This window comes from Propithecus coquereli, unplaced genomic scaffold (assembly GCF_000956105.1).
Source record: "Propithecus coquereli isolate 6110/MARCELLA unplaced genomic scaffold, Pcoq_1.0 Scaffold25, whole genome shotgun sequence".
NCBI lineage: Eukaryota > Metazoa > Chordata > Mammalia > Primates > Indriidae > Propithecus > Propithecus coquereli.
In genome coordinates this window covers 8,619,097-8,637,446 of record NW_012148063.1, presented here as the reverse complement: position 1 = coordinate 8,637,446, position 18,350 = coordinate 8,619,097, and the positions used below count along the sequence as shown (strand labels likewise).

The 18,350-nt window shown below is 40.2% G+C and overlaps 1 protein-coding gene across 1 annotated transcript in view; it reads right to left on the bottom strand.

Moving 5' to 3' along the window:
• Positions 1-1,604: 1,604 nt before the first annotated feature.
• MAP3K4 (mitogen-activated protein kinase kinase kinase 4) overlaps positions 1,605-18,350 on the bottom strand; it is a 141,328-nt gene continuing 124,582 nt past the window's right edge. The window contains exons 17-26 of the mRNA XM_012646841.1: positions 16,557-16,657; positions 15,756-15,836; positions 12,313-12,504; positions 11,156-11,226; positions 9,761-9,877; positions 8,703-8,862; positions 6,663-6,785; positions 5,937-6,043; positions 3,721-3,900; positions 1,605-2,158 (exon numbers count right to left, since the gene is read on the bottom strand). Coding sequence (XP_012502295.1) covers positions 2,138-2,158; positions 3,721-3,900; positions 5,937-6,043; positions 6,663-6,785; positions 8,703-8,862; positions 9,761-9,877; positions 11,156-11,226; positions 12,313-12,504; positions 15,756-15,836; positions 16,557-16,657 — 1,153 coding nt within the window. The 3' untranslated portion in view covers positions 1,605-2,137. The remainder of the gene's footprint in view (positions 2,159-3,720; positions 3,901-5,936; positions 6,044-6,662; positions 6,786-8,702; positions 8,863-9,760; positions 9,878-11,155; positions 11,227-12,312; positions 12,505-15,755; positions 15,837-16,556; positions 16,658-18,350) is intronic.

Sequence of the window (18,350 nt, the reverse complement as noted above, 5' to 3'; positions counted from 1 at the left end):
CACGGACTGGGAGAAAAAAAAATCTGCAAATCACGTATCCAGTAAAAGACCTATATCCAGCATGTATTTAATAACTCTTACAACTCAGTAATACGACAATGTATAACCCCATTTTAAAATGATTTGAATAGACGTTTCATCAAAAGATTTGAATAGGTATTTTACCAAAGAAGATATGCAAATGGTCAACAAGCCCATGAAAAGATGTTCACCATTATTAGGGAAATGCACATCAAAACCAAAATGATATACTACTTCACATTCACTAGAATGGCTATTAGCAAAAAGAAAGACAATAACAAGTATTGCAGAAAGGACGGAGAAGCTGGAACCCTCGTGTGTTGCTGGTGGGAATGTAGGAGGGTGCACCACTTTGGAAGACAGTTTGGAAGTTTCTGAAAATGTTGAACATGGATTTACCATATGAGCTCGCAAACCTACTCCAGAGAGAAATAAAAACTGATATCTACATGAAGACTTCTACGGGCATGTTCACAGCATTAACCATAATAACCAAAAAGTGGAAGCAATTCTAGCACCCATCAACTAGTAAATGGATAAACAAAATGTGTGGCATATGCACAAAATGGAACAGTATCCAGCAATAAAAAGGAACAAAGTGCTGATGCATGCTACAACATGGAGAAACTTCAGAACTATGCTAAGTGAAAGAAGCCAGATGCAAAAGACCACACTGTAAGATTCTAATGATATGAAATGTACAGAACAGAAACATCTATAGACACAGGAAATAGCTTAGTGGTCAGCTAAGGCTGGGGGTAAGAACAGGCAGTGACTGCAAATTTGAGGTTTCTTTTTGGGGTTATGGAAATGTTCTAAAATGAGACTGGGATGACAACTGCAAAACTACATACCTACGCTAAAAACCATTGAACTCTACCATTCGACTACTACACAAATTATAACTCAAAAAGCTGTGTAAAAATATAATCTTCAAACGAAATCCTTCTGTGATGCCAACATTCTCCAGAAATTAAATTCCTTGGCTAAGAGGATCTACTACCCTGAAGGAAGGTGAATACAGAACCTGCTTGAGAAATTACTCACCCAGGGTCAGCTACTAAGTGTAAGGCATGAGTCAGCGATCTTCCAAAAAGATTTCAGGAAGCTTTAAGGTCAATCTTAAAAAAAAAATTTAATAGCAAAAAGAAATAAAAGAACACCATCAATGACATATAATTTGGGCTATTTTAGAAAGCTAACTGCTGAAATGTTTACATTCTGAAAAAGATGGTTTCTTATCAGGAGATCATTCAGCAGTGTTTACATTGACCTAGCACCTATAAAGCTTGGCTTATAAACAAACTGAGCTCCCACCATGTGGTAATAAGGCTTAAACTTTTATCTGTTATAAATTTGCTAGTTAATATAAAATAATTAAAAGGGCTATCTTACATCATTAGTGTTGTTTCATTTATTTCCTTCACTTGCAGCGAGCAGGGCCTAGATCCTGAAGGGGCACCTGAGCCAGTGCCCATTCTTAGCACACCTGGTTATGCGCCTTCTGTTGAGGAACACAGGGGTGAAAACAACAGACCTCTGTGTTGGCTCATCAGCTTTTAACCATTAAAAGACAATATAACTGAGCCTTCCTAAAATAAACCATTTATTGAAAAAAGAACCTTTTTCTTAAATTTCATTAATCAGCCTTTTGCATAACAAACCTGCAGCTTACCAACAACAACAAAAAAAAGGTAAGGTTTCACAGTCAGTGCACTAGACAAACAGGAGATTAAAAACAAGGTCCCGGACGCCCTGATAACACTACAACTTCTTTTGAACCTAGAAAGGTCAAAAATGCTACACTGATGTCATGGTTCTCAGTCACGGGAAAAACAGAGGAGACAGAGGCGATGGTCCGTGTACAGTAGTAATGGCACTTAACATGCAGCTTCTTTAACCTCGTGGACACTATCCCTCCAGAGGACCCTGTGCCACGTCAGATAAACAGGAGCAGCAGGAGAAGTGACGTTTGTCACCTGTGCAGTCTTCAGTCTTGGAAGGTTAAAAAGGCTTACACTGCTTCTCAGCACAGTCTTTATGTAAATATTACATACAGTAGTGATTAAGAGAATTTTCCAAGTCCACACACTACTAGGCCACAGACCGATTAGCTTCATTCTTCATCTGTGCACACCTGTGAGGAAGCAGGAGAGAGCTGAGCGCTGGCAGAGGCAGGTGTGTACGTGTGCGCACACACGGTACAATTCTTACAGGTAGGCCCCATCCGCTCATCCCCATCCTCCCCGTGCTGTGCTGGGCACAGAGGGAAGGACTTGAGAAACGCAGTCAACAGTGGCAGTGCTAAGTTACTGCTCTCAAGTTAAGCCTGGGAATTGACTACTGAAAGCATTTTTTTAAATGTCTATGTAAAATTTCAGGTCAATTGTTTCTGTACTTTATAACTAAGGCCTAAAGTTATTTAATTACAACTCCCTAACATCTCCACAGATAATCCACTCGGTTGGTCGGTAACCCCACTCACCAGGAAGAATGACACCCCACTCTTCTGCACCTTCCTTCCCTTTGCTGGAAGCTCCTCTGCAGGCCCCTCACGATGCCGTTTCCTCCACGGTTCCATTCTCATCCCTTTCTCCTCTGAAGACTCTCCCAGCAACACTTCTGTCTCCCCAGCCTGTACCCCAGCCCAAATCCCTCTTGAGTGCCAGCTCAAACTATCCAAATGCCCATCTGAAATCTCCCAGCAGATGTTCCAAACACACCTCAATCTTCACCTAGCAGAGAGGACCCATCACCTCCCTGACCTGCCCCTCACCCAGCCGCCTCTTTCCCTGTTTTGGTGAAAGGAGTCTATGACCTGGTGACACAAACTAGAAATCTGGGAGCCACCATAGACTCCTCCCTTCTCACCCACCTTCGCATCCAACCAGGGCTCAGTCAGGGCCACTGTAACTCCTAAGGATCGCTGAGAACTCACCCTGATCGCCCATCCCCAATCCTTTACCTGCACTTAACGTCCTAACTAGTCTCTTGCCTCCTGCTGAATGGTCTAACACACTATTAAATCATGTTATGTTTACAATAAAACTGAAATTCCTTCATGTTGCTCCCACTTACTTTTCCAGCCTTCCCTTGTGCCATTTTCCACATCCTGTGCTCTTTGGGATGGGATGTACCTACACGAGTTCCTTAACTGTGTCACTGTCCACGAGGGAGTTTTTCCCTGCCTCTTCCCTTTGCCCGCTGTACCCCTGCCATTCCTGACCAGGCCAGACCCTCTCAAATAGCTTAGGCAGCTCTTCCTAGAGAAAATAATGAGATTAACTGACTGCATTAAATTCCTCTTCTCATAACCTTACATACCATTCTGACAGCTCTTAACATAATGATTAGTTGTTGCTAAGCTGTAGTCATTACTAACCCGTCTACCCTCCAAGTAGACTATATACTCTTGAGAGTGAAAACTATGTCTTTCATCCAGTCCCATTTAAACTTCCATTTAACTGTCTCAAGTGCATCTCAAATGCTCCATCAAAATAGACTAAGTAGAACTTCAATGAACATTTTTCAAATGAAAAAAACATATACGAAAATCCCTAGCATAATAATACATTTAGTTCCTTTCCATTTCAGACATAAGTATTTTATATTTAAGTTTCCAAATTTCCCCAAGGGCCATATGCAAAACAAAACTCAAATATTTAAACATGAAGACAACTATCCAGGAATCTGTCAAACCTTGACAAACGAATGGTCGAGGAGCTGGCTGGCTGTCCACCGCATCTTTGGGTCACTTTCAAGGCAGTGAGAGAGGAAGTCCTTTCCTTCAGGGCTTAATCTTTCAGGGATTGGGGGCTTATGTCCCATTCCCACTTTATACATGATCTGAAAGTTGTGTTCATACTCATGCCAAGGCCTCTAAAGAGATAAGAAAAAAATCAAGTTTTAATATTATGTGGCCATAAAAAATGCAAATGCCCAATCTCTTTTTAAGCATCTGAAAATTAATATATACCAAGAATCAGCACACCTTTGCTAAAAGGGCCAAACAGTTAATACTTTCGGCTTCCAGGTCATATGGTCTCTGTTACAATTATCTAATTCTTTCATGGTAGCATGAAAGCAGCTACACACAATATATAAAGGAATGGGGTATGACTGTTCCAATAAAATTTTATTTATAAGAACAGTCTGCTCACCCTATTTGGGATGTGCCATTAGTCCAGCTTTATCTAGAAACCATCTCATGCAACTAAAAAATGTAATACATAAAATGATATATAACATATAAAACCCAACAATTCTCTTATAGGGATGTTTAATATGCTACGTTGTTGAAAAATAAAAATTCCATTAATGCAAAGTTTAGATGATTTCATTATGATCGTATGGAAAAAAAAATTCATAGCGGAAAGAACTAAGTTTGTATGGCATTCTGATTTATGTACTATAGTTACTGCCAATATGTATTCTTGAGTGTGAGCATTTATTCTTCTCTTATGTATGGCTTGACTGAAATAATAGAGATCATGGCCATCTTCCTATTTTAATTCTAATAGAAATAACATTAGGCAATATTTATTGAGCACTTATTATGTGTGATCTTTTTCAGCAGCTACAAGGTACAGCTGTATAACGATTTAACTAATTTCCTACTAGTAACACTTAAGAGATTTCTAACTCTCTTGCTGTATAAACAATGCTACACAGACATACACTGTGTGTACATGTGTATCTTTACACAGTTGTATACTTGCTCATTAGAAGACAAATTCATCAGAAGATAAATTTTCAGAAGCAGAAATTTCTTAGTTTAAGGGCTAAGCACATTTAAAATTTTGATAGAGATTAGAAATTGTTCTCCAGAGCAGTTTTACCATTCTGAATTTCTGTCCACAATATGTCTGTTTCTCCTTACACCCTAAAGGTATTATCAATTTTTAAAAATGTCACTCATACACTAAATAAAAAGTTGATCATCTTTTCACGTCTTTTTGAAATTAACAGACAATTTTTTAGAGCAGTTTTGCATTTACAGAAAAATTAATTGGAAGATACAGAGAGTTCTCACATACTCCCTCCTGCTCCCCACACAATTTCCGCGATTATCTACACCTGGCATTAGTGTGATCCATTCGTTACAACTGATGACCCAGTGTTAACACATTGGTAACTAAAGCCTGCAGTTTACATCGGGGTTCGCTCTGTGTTGCACATTCTGTGGGTTTGGACATATACACACTAATGTGTATCCACCATCACTGTATCCTACAGAAGAGCTTCACTGCCCTAAAAATTCCCTGTGCTTTACCTATTCATCCCTCCCTGCCCAAATTCCTGGCAACCACTGATCTTTTTACTGTCCCAATAGTTTTGCCTCTTCCAGAATGTCACATAGATGGAATCACACAGTAGGTAGACTTTTCAGGCTGGCGTCTTTCATCACTTAGCCATATGCATTTAAGGTTCTTCCATGTCTTTTGTGGCTTATATAGCACACTTCTTTTTATCACTGAATAATATTCCTTTGTATAGGTATAACTCTTTATCCCTTTATTTACTGAAGGACATCTTGGCTGCTTCCAGGCTCTGGCAATTGTGAATAAAGCTGCTATCAGCATTCATGTGCAGGCTTCTGTGTGACCTGCGTTTTCAAATTCATGGTTTCTTTTTGTAACTGCTTACTTCTCTGTGTCTTATTTCAAGTTCTACGCTTCTTTAAATTTACTCATAAGAGTTCTCTGTGGCACACACCTTATAAATATCTGTTTCCTAGTTTGCTATTTGTCTTAATCTTATTGTATCTATTGACAAGTCACATTTTTATCTTTAATCATGATGCCTTAAATGCAGAAAATACGTCCACAGTACTGATAACGGTCAAACCACAGTTACTGTTCCCCAATGTACAATGCCCTCCTGAAGTTCCTCCTCCAGGTGTGGGCTCTGCTTACCTTCCCAGTCACCATCTCTATGACAACACAGCCCAGACTCCAGATGTCAGCCGCTCGCCCATGGCCTTCTCCTTTAGCGCGAGTGATGACTTCAGGTGCCATGTATGCTTTAAAAGTCAGATGCAGTGTTTAGTGGTGGGTTAGAAACACGGCACCATGTATTAATAGAGCCAAGCCATAAATTAATATAATATTCTTTCCCTGAGTTACATGATAGAAAATATCAAAAACCTACAAATATTAATAGATATTTCAAATCTATTTGTGGAATGAACTTTTTGGCGCCAAATCCTCTTTTAAAAGACAATTTTTGAATGTGAAAATTTTCAAATAAATTGTATTCACAATTAAACTAGGAAATTTAAACTGCAAAGGAGGAGACAAAATTTCATGACACTAAATGATCAAAACAAAGAAGTATCTTTTGACCATAGCGTTGTTTTGATTAGAATAGTTTTAATAAAACTAATGCAAACAAGAAGAGTTTTTCTAGGGTAAAAAAGATGCTTTCCTCCTTTAACTTTAAAGGAGAAATTTAATTTACCAATCTGACAACTACTCTCAGGTGGAAGCCCAAGTGCATGAGGGAGCAGCAGTCCTTTTGGTACCTGGAAACCTTTACCTGCTCTCCCAGTCCCCACTGACAAAGAAAGGTGAAGGTTACTCCCAGGTACCACGTACACTGTGTTAAGTTGGAGTGCAAAGACTGACCGAGCTGGTCCCTACCTGCTGTCCCCAGTGTGCTATTCACTTCACCAGGCATGGTCTGGGCATTGTTTTTAAGCTTTACTGAGCATCCAAAATCTCCCAGTTTGATTAGTCCAGATGAGGTAAGGAAGATATTGGCACCTAATAAGAAACAACCAGTTGTTAAACAGCCTCCAAAACACAATGTGAGCATTTTAAAATTTACATGGTAATCTAAACTACCAGAAACTTCATTCACCAAACTAAGTAATATAAAAGTTTATGAAATTTTACTTACAAAGTGCAATCATAAAAACATCTGTGAGCCTTATTCACAAATATTAATGCAAAGCAACAAAATTTTAACATCAGTGCAGGTAGCTTTGACCAATAAATTTTGAACTGAAATACATGCATAAATTCTAACATTAAAAACCCACAGAAACACTTAAAAAGAAATTGCATACAAAACACAAATGCTTGAGATAAGTCCCTGAAAATTAGAGTTGTATGCAGTTAGCAGCTTCTTTTACAGGAAGCGCCATGTAGACAAGAACCGGTACACAGTAGTTTTTTAGGGTCATAGCTGAGGCCACTTTTGGATTTTTTTTGAATGTGACTGAAAACAATGTTCTGTAATTTTCAAATATTTCTATAAGCAATATACATGCCTAACTGGTCTTCTAGTTGGAAGCTGGGGTTATTGCTCATCTCTCAGGTCAGCTTGGCCTTTTGCTATAGGGTACATTATCGCTCCAACTAAGTCACGCATTTCTGGCATCGTGTTCTATGGTACCTCCTTCAAAAAGCAACACATAGCCACTCGAGTTAGACAAACAGCCATACGATGAGTGAAGTCTAAGAGTTAGTCCTCGTGACTTGAGTGTCCCCAGAGTTGATGGTCCCCACAATGGACAACACAGTGGTGACTTGACCTTCTGGAACTAGTCTACGTTGCTCATTCTGAGCCATGACCAACTACAAAGTATTTGATAAGGATACCAGTGAGCTGACCTGATTTAAGGATTCTGAGAAATTCTCTTTGTGCCATGGAATATAACAAGAAGATACCATTTTATGACAGTGAACAGAGACTGAGTACGGTGCTTGTGCAGAAGGATTAGAAATGGGCAACGCCATGGCCTGATAGAGCCAATTCAGCAAACGCCCAGAATGACCCCAGACAGCAAAGCAACGTGGTGGACAGGCAGGCAGCCACCAAGACTGGCGTATGCCGGGTGAGCCGCAGTACAGAGCACGAACAATTTCTTACACTCAGACCAAAGCAGACTCTGGTGTGATCCAGAACAGCCCCCCAGACTGGGTCCCGTCCCTGGTCAGAAGTCAGGCCAATTCTTAAGCAAATGTGTTTAATTAGGTTAACCTCAAATATATAATAGAATGAAACTCTTCGGTCTAGGGCCAATTAGACACAAAAATACTTTCCCACTTTAGTCATCCCCAAGACTCCCAAATACAAAGGTCCAGGGCATGGTGTGGTTAAGGCAAATGCCACAGGGACAGTTCTGAGACAGAAGCATAGTCATTTCCCTCATGCCAGAAGAGGAAAGCACTTTTAATCAATCAGCATGACCACACTAACCTTTAGCAGAACTCTAATTTGGAGGCTGGTGTAAATAAACCTTATTCTTGTCACCAAAAACATAGCCTCATCTTATGACTTATATACGCATTTCTGATTTACTGTCCCTTTACATATTCATGACACTCATATAGAAATATACAGGAAGTCTTGACCCAGGAACAAGAAAGGTTGTTTTAATCATGAATCTCTAGTGAGTACAGACGCTATGCCAAATCAGCCTATAAAAATAGCAAACTTCATTTCTGGGCAACAGATTTCTCTAAAAGCCGAAAGAGCAGACTTTACTGAATGGTGATGTGGGTTCTATATTGTTTCTTAATGCAGGATTCTTTATAAAAGCACATTCAAAGTAAAGGTATTTCAATCTAGAGAAATAACATGTGGGAGTGGGAACAAGCATCTTCGGAGCACCTACTGTGTGCTGGATACCAGGCAACTCTGGTGCACAGCAGCACGGTGCGTGTGGGGATTACCTTTAATGTCACGGTGAACGATGCCATGCTCATGGAGGACATTGATCGCAATGGTGATCTGCTTTGAATACAGCCTAATCACATGTTCCTGAAGCCCCAGCCTCGACACTTCTTCTAATGTGCCCTCATCACAGTACTCCATGAAGATGTACATTTCTTCCTGCGGGAGGAACAGAACGCAGCCCTGTGTTTATGATTCTCTTTACATGTTCGCTAAGTGAAAAGTCTGAAAAACTTCACAGGCCATGCCCCGAAGGAACCTTCTTTCTAACGGTATACTACACTTGTCATCCTGAGCACTGAATGTGTCCTACAACGGTCGTTTCTCACTCTTCTACAGGTGTCTGCCTGCCTCCTCTGTCTGGAATTACACAGCCTGTCGGGATAAGAGCATCTCCAAATCGCAGAGGATAAAATTCTACAATCCTCTGAAATTAAGTCTGCTTTATAATCTCAGACAGGGACCAACAGGGCTGTCCCTACAAATATATTATTAAGTACTGAAACACATCCTTTTCAAACATGAATTTATTTGTGAAAACATTAAAAATGATCAATATCCAACTTCCCCAAAAGCTCGTGCTCTACACCAAGACGCTCGAGGTGATTCGCTTTCCCTCAACGTGTTTATCTCTAAACACAAGGGGGAAAATGAATTTGAGGGCTGACTTTTCTCCCATTTCACAATGGTTCCTTAAATACATATGAAAGAAAAATCAGTACTACTTAACAGTGTACTCAACAGTGGTTCAGCGACAAATGGAGAAAACAAGTCACAAGCAGCGGTGTAAGGGGCATTTTAGAAGATCTTCTGACTGGCAGGATGGGTTTCAGTGCTTTATGATGTCGGGTTGAGACTACAGTCTACAACTTACATTTTAGGAAGAACTCCTCTAGTTTCAGAGAGAAGGCAGAAATGATGTAACTCATGGAGATTTCCTGAGAATTAGGCAAAGTTACTGTGCTCTGAAATGAGAAGACCTGTGATGTAGAACAGGACTCCATTTTGTGCCCTTACTGATTCCTCACACAAAGCAGTGTCATTAGGGTCGGCTTACTCTATGAAGCTCCACACCAAAATACCGAACCAGATTGGGGTGTTTGATGCCTTCGAATATTTTCAGTTCGTCTGCAGTTTCCTTGATAGTCTTATGGTCATTAGGTTGAAATCGAATCTGTGAAAGGAAAATTGCTGATCACCGTTGGTGCTGCCACAGACCGGAACACAACCACCCTAAGTCCCTGACACCCTCACGTCAAACCCACAGGAGTACGGTCAGTCTGTTTGTGACTTTACTTCCAGGTGTTCGTTCTTTCCTTTGTTGTTCCTTATGAATTAAACAAACTTGCTTTTGAGTATCTGACAAGACAACAGCTAATGAGATCACTGTCGCAACTGCAAACTGAATTACCAAAATCATTAAACATTCAGTAAGCAATCACTGCCGTTTAGATTCTGGGCAAGATAAAAAGATACGATTCTGCCCTTAAGAAGCTTCCAACTTTTTTAGATTCCACATGTAAGTGACATCATGTGGTATTTCTGTTTCTGTGCCTGGCTTTTCTCGCTTGGCATAAAGTCTTCCAGGTTCATCCACGTTGTTGCAAAGGTGACTATAGTTAATAATAACGTATTTCAAAGCTGCTAAGAGAGTAAATTTTAAATGCCTCACTATGAAAAAAAAAGATAAGTGAGCTAATGAATATATTAGCTTGATCCAATCATTCCACATTATGTACATATATCAAGACATCATATTGCACCCCATAAATATATACAATTATGTGGCAATTAAAAATAATAAAAAAATAAAAGTTTACAACCAAGCTGGAGGAAGACACAGAAGTAGAGGAAACTGCCACACACAGAAGAAACACTGCAGCAGCTCTGGAGAGACGTGTGGTGAGGGAGGCAGCGCTGCACGGAGAGGGTAACCGCTGGGAACACCTCCCAGCTCACCCCACTCCTCTCCCTTCTGAGTCAGCAACAAGCCTTAGTTCCTAGGATTTGCCCTACTCTTCCCCACTCCAACTCCAGCTATCAAAATGCCAATTATTTTTGAAGCTTATCACACATTATCTTCTCCCCCCAAAATCTCCTCTGTAAGACGTTATTGTAACTACTTTCCTCTAAGCCTTCATCAAACTTTTTATTTCTGTCTCCCTCTATATGGCCCTTCTGATACCTGTGCTGTGTTAGAATTATTTGTGTATCATCATCCTTGCTGAAATCATAAACACCTTCACTGTCCATAAATGTTACCTAAGTGCACCTGCCTGGTTGGTCCTGACTGTCTAAATGCTAAAAAGCAGGACTTAGGCCTCAACAACTCACTCCAGATGGTACTTAAGCCAGCTCTACGCCCGAAGAACTGAATAACCACCAGTGTCTTTACGGAACCTCTATCGCCAGAGCTGTCAAGCCCAAGGGCCCCAGTGAGCAGATGACTCACCTCCTTCATCGCCATCAGCTCCCCCGTGTCAACACTGATGCAGGTGTAGACCTTCCCATACTGGCCTTCCCCTGTGAACGATAGGAACAGGCTCCTCTTTCAGTCACCACAGGTAGGTTAAGTCATTTAAACTTATAATAATACTGTCCAATTGTTCCAGAGGCATATTTATATATAATTATGTTCATTATAGTTAACTACTGTAAGACTCAAAATAGTTCTGAATGTTCCCTAATATTAATAACTGAAGTCTTAGGCAATCTCTTCAATATGTCTTATCTGTAAATATCTTTAAATAGAGTAGAACTGACTGGGGCACATCCCAGGAGAGGCATAAAGATGACCCGTAAGCAGCCCTCGTGCCCCTCAGGGAGGGCTGGGCTGGGGGCACAGGGGAGCAGCCAGGAGTGAGCTCACTGTGCGTGTCCAGGGGGTGTGGGAGCAGACATTCTCCTGACAGACCTTCCAGACATTAAGCCAAGGGGATATACAGCTGAACAATATAACAATAATTAATAAAATTTATAAAGTACTTGATTTTTAGTGTCTCTTGCCCTACTAGACAGCTCTAAGGGACCCTCAGGTTTCCTGAGGCTACCAGAGTCTCATATTACAACTGTGTTTCCCCTTCAGACCTAACTGCTTGACAGATAAATGCATTTAAATAGGGGAAGGGTCTGAAATATAATCAGGCTTCTTCCCTCACACAATCTACCCTAGTTATTTTACAGTAAGCAGTTTTACCTGGAAATTAATTAGGCAATTTTTGAGAAAAGAAGATTCTCCTGTCCTTATTTGTATGCAGCCTCTCTTCAAATAATGTTCTTCTGGGAACAGGTAAAAAGAATAAAACTAGAACAAACATGTAAAATTTCGGTACTTCTCCACTAGCAACTTCTGGAGTCACAAAGCAAAATGATTCAATTTAATGAACCATTTAAAAATCTCTTTCTAAAATCTCATTTTGTATTGCTCTTAGAATACATCTTGCAAATTAAACAACAAAAAACTAGACCGCTCTGCAAAAAGACACAATTTATTAATATATTTGCCACGTCTATGAGAAAAACGACCGACTATATAGGACTTAACCTAAAGAAGTGTAGCTATTGCTATTTTGTACACAAACTTCACATTATGGTCCTTAGTTTCCTTACCAATTTTGTTTCCTCTTTGCCACTTGAAGGTCACCTTCCTCAAGCCAACATGCATAACATTGTCATAGCATTTAGGAGTATCACAAACTTGACCAATGATATTCTTTCTCCTCATTTCTCGGTACCTCTTTTCTTCAAATAATCGGACTGACTTCTGGATAGCTTCTATGGGCCCTTGTTTAGAAGCAGAATCTGCAGAGAGAACAGCAAACTCATTAGTCTCAATCACTGTTATCACGTCAATTTCTAACAACTAACAATAAAAACTGAGCAATATACATTAGTACTCCATTATAGGAAGGCTTATCATTATATATTGAGATAAACAGCACGTGAATTAGAGTCCTTCAAAATCTAATAATTCCAGCATATACCACCCATTACACAATACACACACAAAATATAAGCTAGTCAGACAAAAACTATTTCTCTCCCAAATTGTCAGTTAGACCTGTGGTCCCCAATCCCCAGGCCGCAGACCAGTACAGGTCCCTGGCCTGGTAAGAACGGGCCGTACAGCAGGAGGTGGGCAGCAGTTGAGCCAGCAAAGCTTCATCTGTGTTTATAGCCCTTCCCCATCGTGCACATCACTGCAGAAGCTCCGCCTCCTGTTAGATCAGTGGCGGCATTAGATTCTCATAGGGGCGTGAACCCCACTGTAAATTGCATATGCAAGGGATCTTGGCTGCACACTCCTTATGAGAATCTAATGCCTGGTGATCTGAGGTGGAGCTGAGGCAGCGATGCTAGCGCTGGGAAGAGGCTGCAAATACAGATAATCATTAGCAGAGAGGTTTGACTGCACGATTATGCGCTTGAATCATCCAGAAATCATCCCCGCACACCTCCCACCCTCCAGTGGAAAAACTGTCTCCCATGAAACCGGTTCCTGGTGCCAAAAAGGTTGGGGACCGCTGGGTTAGACTACTGCAGTTACCAACCTGCCTCTAGTTTCCCCTCTCTCCCATCCACTCTCGTTTGCCAGAATTATTAGAACACAAAATGTGATCATGTTACTGTCCTACATAATTTATTTCACAGTTCTCCACTACCTATTAATCAAAAACCCAAACTCCTTCATACGGGACTCAAGGCTCTGCAGAATCTGGACCCAGTTTACCTTTTCTGAATCTTCACACTAGCCAAACTGAAAGACTCATGAAACACACCAAACTGTTTCTCACTTCCATGACTCCTTCACACTTTTCCCTCTGCCTAAAATATCTTCTTCCTACCACAGAACCTGGTGAGTAAACCCTACTTACACAGCTCAGCTGAAATGCCATCCCTCTTGTAGGAAGCCATCTCTGATGAGGAGGGAATGGCGTTTCCCGTTCTCTGGGAAGAATACAGAGTAAGGGAGCTCTACAATTAGAATGCCTGGGATAAAATTCTGGCCTCACCATTTTCTAGGTGTTTGACAATGGACAAGTTAATTGACTTCTTTATACATTAAATACTTACTCAGTAAAATGAAGGCAATAATACCTAATTCACAGAACTATTGTGAGGATTTAATGAAATAATACTTGTAAAGCATTTAGTATAGTGCCTGGAACACAGGAATACTCAATAAGTATTACCTATTATTATTATTCCCCATTTCCTTTCAGGGTCTACATCTCTATTTCCCCAATTTATTTTATCATGATTTACAGTAAAAAATACCTTTCGCACATACAGATATCTAAAATTACAGATTCATGAAACATTACTGCCTTTACTACAAGTGACACCATCCTACTCTTTTTTAAAAAATGCTGATCACATTCACTAAAATTTTACAACCCACCAGTGAGTCACAACCCATAACCAGAAAACCACTGGTTTATGCACATCTCTATGACAGTACTTCTCATACTGTATCCTAATTAGCTACCTAAGAGCCTGAGTTTTCTGGCAGACAAAGAGATCCTTGAAGATCAGGATGAATGTAAGGTTAATCTAAGAAGAGGAATTTCCAAAGATTCACGATGTTCCAGTTACAGTTTCTTACCACGATCGCTTCTTTAAAACATGGATCCCATTTTGTTTCCTTGCTGTGTCACCCAGCACCAGACCAGCTTTGAACAGCTGTCCACTGCCAAATATTTCTGGGACAGGCTTTTTTTTTCAATAACAATTTCTCAAGATGTCTCAGTCTTTAATATGTCAATATGAACTGTAACTTCCAAAGAGGAACACAGTTCCAAGTGGTTCCCAAGTTTACTTGACCACCAAGTATTTGTTCTGAAAAGCATGGCAAGGACCTGGGATCCAGGGGAACTGCTGGTTACATGTGAGCCTGGACTCCCTGGACACACATCCAATCTGTCAGGAGCTTGTCAATCATTACAAGAAAGTTGTTTCTTGTCACCATTCCCTTTTTTAACTCCCACTTTAGTCCAGTATCCTATATTTACGCCGAATTACTGCAATGGTGTTCTAACTCATCTTCCCATTTCCTCCCCAGTTCTTGCTGGCAGGTGAATCTACCTCACAGCGTCTTAAGTCCCCACCCTCCTGCTTCCCAATCACACCAGGTGCTCAAGAGCCTTCAGGGCTTGCCCACCACCTCTGGGTAAGGCCTTAATTACTTAACCAGTCACTGAAGGCTGTCCACGATCTGATCTCCCTTCACCCCTGCAATTTCACCTGTATTTACATCCACATCAGCCAGGCCAGCCCCGCTGGTCTGTCCCATAGTCACCAGGCCTCCAGGTATGTTTCTTTCTATGCCTTTCTTCTTGGCTTGCTGCAGACCTGTCTTCCCTTCAAGGGCCAGCTCAGCCTCCTTCCTCCATGAAATCCTTCCAGACTGCGCTGGGCCTCAGGGGACAAACACTGTTCTGATCAGCCCCACACAGTACACAAGGGTGCTGCAGTGGGGAGAGCACCGCACTCGGAGACAGAAGAGCCTTCTAGTCCCAGCTCTGTCATTTACTACCTTGACCAAATTAGCCTCAGAAACTGTTTTATCATTTATGAAAAGAGAGCAAGATCTATTCTGCCTATTGCTCAGGATTGTTCTGACAAAAAAACACATGAAAGCATTTTGTAGACCCTAAAGTGCCAGAACAGTGATTTTTCTATTTATTCTTTTGACTAATATTAATCAATCCCCTACTTCACAAGGTCTTTCCCTCAACTTGTTAGCATAAAAAAAAGAATGGTTATTTATTTCACAAATATTTATTATAATCCTCCCATGTACAAATAATTATGCTGAGCTGCTTTAAGAATATAAAGATGAGTAAAACATATTCTTGATCCAAAGGAACTTGTAATTCGTTAAAAGAAATAGAAAATATATATAGTACACAATAAAAAGTGATGTCAGAGATATAAATGGGATCACGAAACAGTAACGTAGAAGGTCTAATAATTAAGAAACTAAAGCAAATTTTAACTGAAACTGCTCACCTTATGCTTAAACATTCTGAATTTAACATCCTTCGTCTTACCTTTAGTCTGGCTGATAAGCGTCCGAAGTTCCCAACTTCTTCGTGTTGACCCACTTGAATCACCTCTCGGATATGCTGGTTCTACAAGAAGTATGTTTTTATACAAATTAAGATTTATGAAATAAATATGCTAGAGAACAAGATCTGAAATGGTGAATGGCAATGGTTACCATCCACCTCTCCTTTCTGGTGATTAACTTATAGTGTATTTGATGTGGATGCAAGAAACTATCTCTGCAATCGATTCTAGAAAATTGTACCAAACTAAGAAGTTGTTAACGGGGTAGCAAAATTTTAACTATATCAAACTTTCCACAAGTAACAGACAATAAAATACTTCACAGAAACTGGATTCCTTGGGAACCCCCTTCAAGAGATTGACTCCAGGAGTGCAGCCCTGCTATGACAGGAGCAGGGACCTGCTTTCTGGGCAAACACTCCCGAGGGCTGCATTATACGAAAACTTCTGCATATGACCAACACACACAGTGTGTTTTGTATTTTTAAAGTGAACAAAAGTACTCAACAGTGGAAATACCAGGAAGAATAACTTTTTTAAAAGCAAAGAAAGCAAACCTAGAAAATGCAAATACAGGTAAAAAAGGCAACTATAATAAAAAGCCAACATGTTTTGCATTAAACCTTCTCATAAACCCAGGTTTCTTCTTACTCATCATTCCTTCAGAAAGGAATGAATACAAGAATCATAAGGGAACCCTCATGAAGGTGTTAACAGAAACCGGTGCACTGAGACAGATGAAGAGGCTGGTTTTGAATGCAGTTGAATCTTAAAACACTCACCATCTCGCTCCTCCGTGGGGCTTGAGTGACGACTCAAGGACCTAAACTGCAATTCAGCAGCTATGGAAGCCAACCGATCATTTTCAGGGACACTGGAACCCCTGTTTTAATATTTTTAACAATTGAGCTATCAATTCAATGGAATTCAAAAGATCTGTGAGATTCTTCTAGAACAGTGATTCTCAAATGGGGGTAATTTTGCCTCCCAGGGAGGCAATGTCTGGAGACACCTCTGACTGGCATGACTGGGAAGGTGCTACTGGCATCTAGTGGGCGAAGGACACCGCACAGGACAGCCAAGAATTAATGAAGAGTGCCGCTGCCAAGCGCCTCCTCTGGAGTCTGGAAGGAGAGCTCCGTTTTCATCTCTCCACAGCTAACACATGAGACTGGGAGCATCTGCCTGCTTACTACCTTATTTTATATTTGACGATAACAGAAATATAAACAAAATGCTTTATTTGTTACTGACATACATGGAAAGCTCCATAATTTAAGCTGAGGATGAATAAAAATATATAAGCCAAATCTGGCTAATATTTAAAGTTACCATCAAATTTTATTTATGTATTTATTTCTATTTAAAGTACTAAGATCATTACATGGTCCAAAAGATTTCAAATCTCTTAACAAGACAATGGAAGGGAATCCCTGATGATTTCTCAAGCAGTAGCCAAGCAAAAGTGCAAAAGAGCAAGAAGCTTAATATATTAAAGTACAAAGTTAATTTGCTGCTTTTCCGGAATAAAGTTAAATGCTCAGCATAAAGTTAAATGCTCAGCAACCAGAGTGAACCCATAAAGAGTAAAAACTAAAATTAAATAAGAAAGTGTTAAAATTATAATTCAAATAATCAAAGAACCCAAAATAAATATGGCATTAGTTTATTAAAGTCATTTAATGTGCATTTTTAAATTAATGAGATAATGAAGTATGGTAGCATTTATGCTCTTTTTTATTACACACTGAATAGGCTGAAGGCAGCATGATCTATTGCATAGACATTCACAAATGATGAAATATACAATATTTTTTGTATTTCCCTAAACCCTGATCATAAAGTGCTAATACAGTACTTAAAGTCTGAAGTGAGGAAGGACATTTCTATTGCCATGTAGTTCATCAAAAACTTGGCATTATTTAATAGAAAAACCACTGGTGTTGAAGTGAAAAACATATTCCATTCCTAAGCAATACCAGAGATGGGAGGACCGCAGAGAAGTCATTTAACACCTCTATTTTCCTGATTTCCCACAGGAGAAATAAGCCAATTCTACGTCCTTCAGAGACTTTTTGCAAGAGTAAAAGGCAAGAACATATACTTGTGAAGTGATGCATTGGTGAATGTTTAACTAGCTGTGGGGTGGGATGGAAGGGTGGGTCGTAGTAGAGTTTGCCAATTTCTATGGTGAAACAAGTGGCTTGCAAGATTCCTGAAAAATTAACAATCAGCTTTTATGAGTCAGCAGGAGCCAGCTCCAGCAAGCACACAACTGCAAAAATGTTTTTATAAACAACAGTAAGACAATTTAAGCCCAGAATAGATACTTTCCAGGTCAAATAAAATCAATTAAAAGGACCAAGTGAAACTGAATTTTGGTTAATACATCTCTAGGACAGGCAAGTCCTGCACACAGTGGGCTGTGGCATCCTTGTGGACACTGGACATCACCGATGTCATCCTGCCTCCCCACAGCATATTCATAAACCCACAGCCATGCTGAGACTCGGGCCCCACAGTGTGCCTCAGGAGCCGTGAACCGAATCCACCAGCCACTCCTGCGGCCCACTACC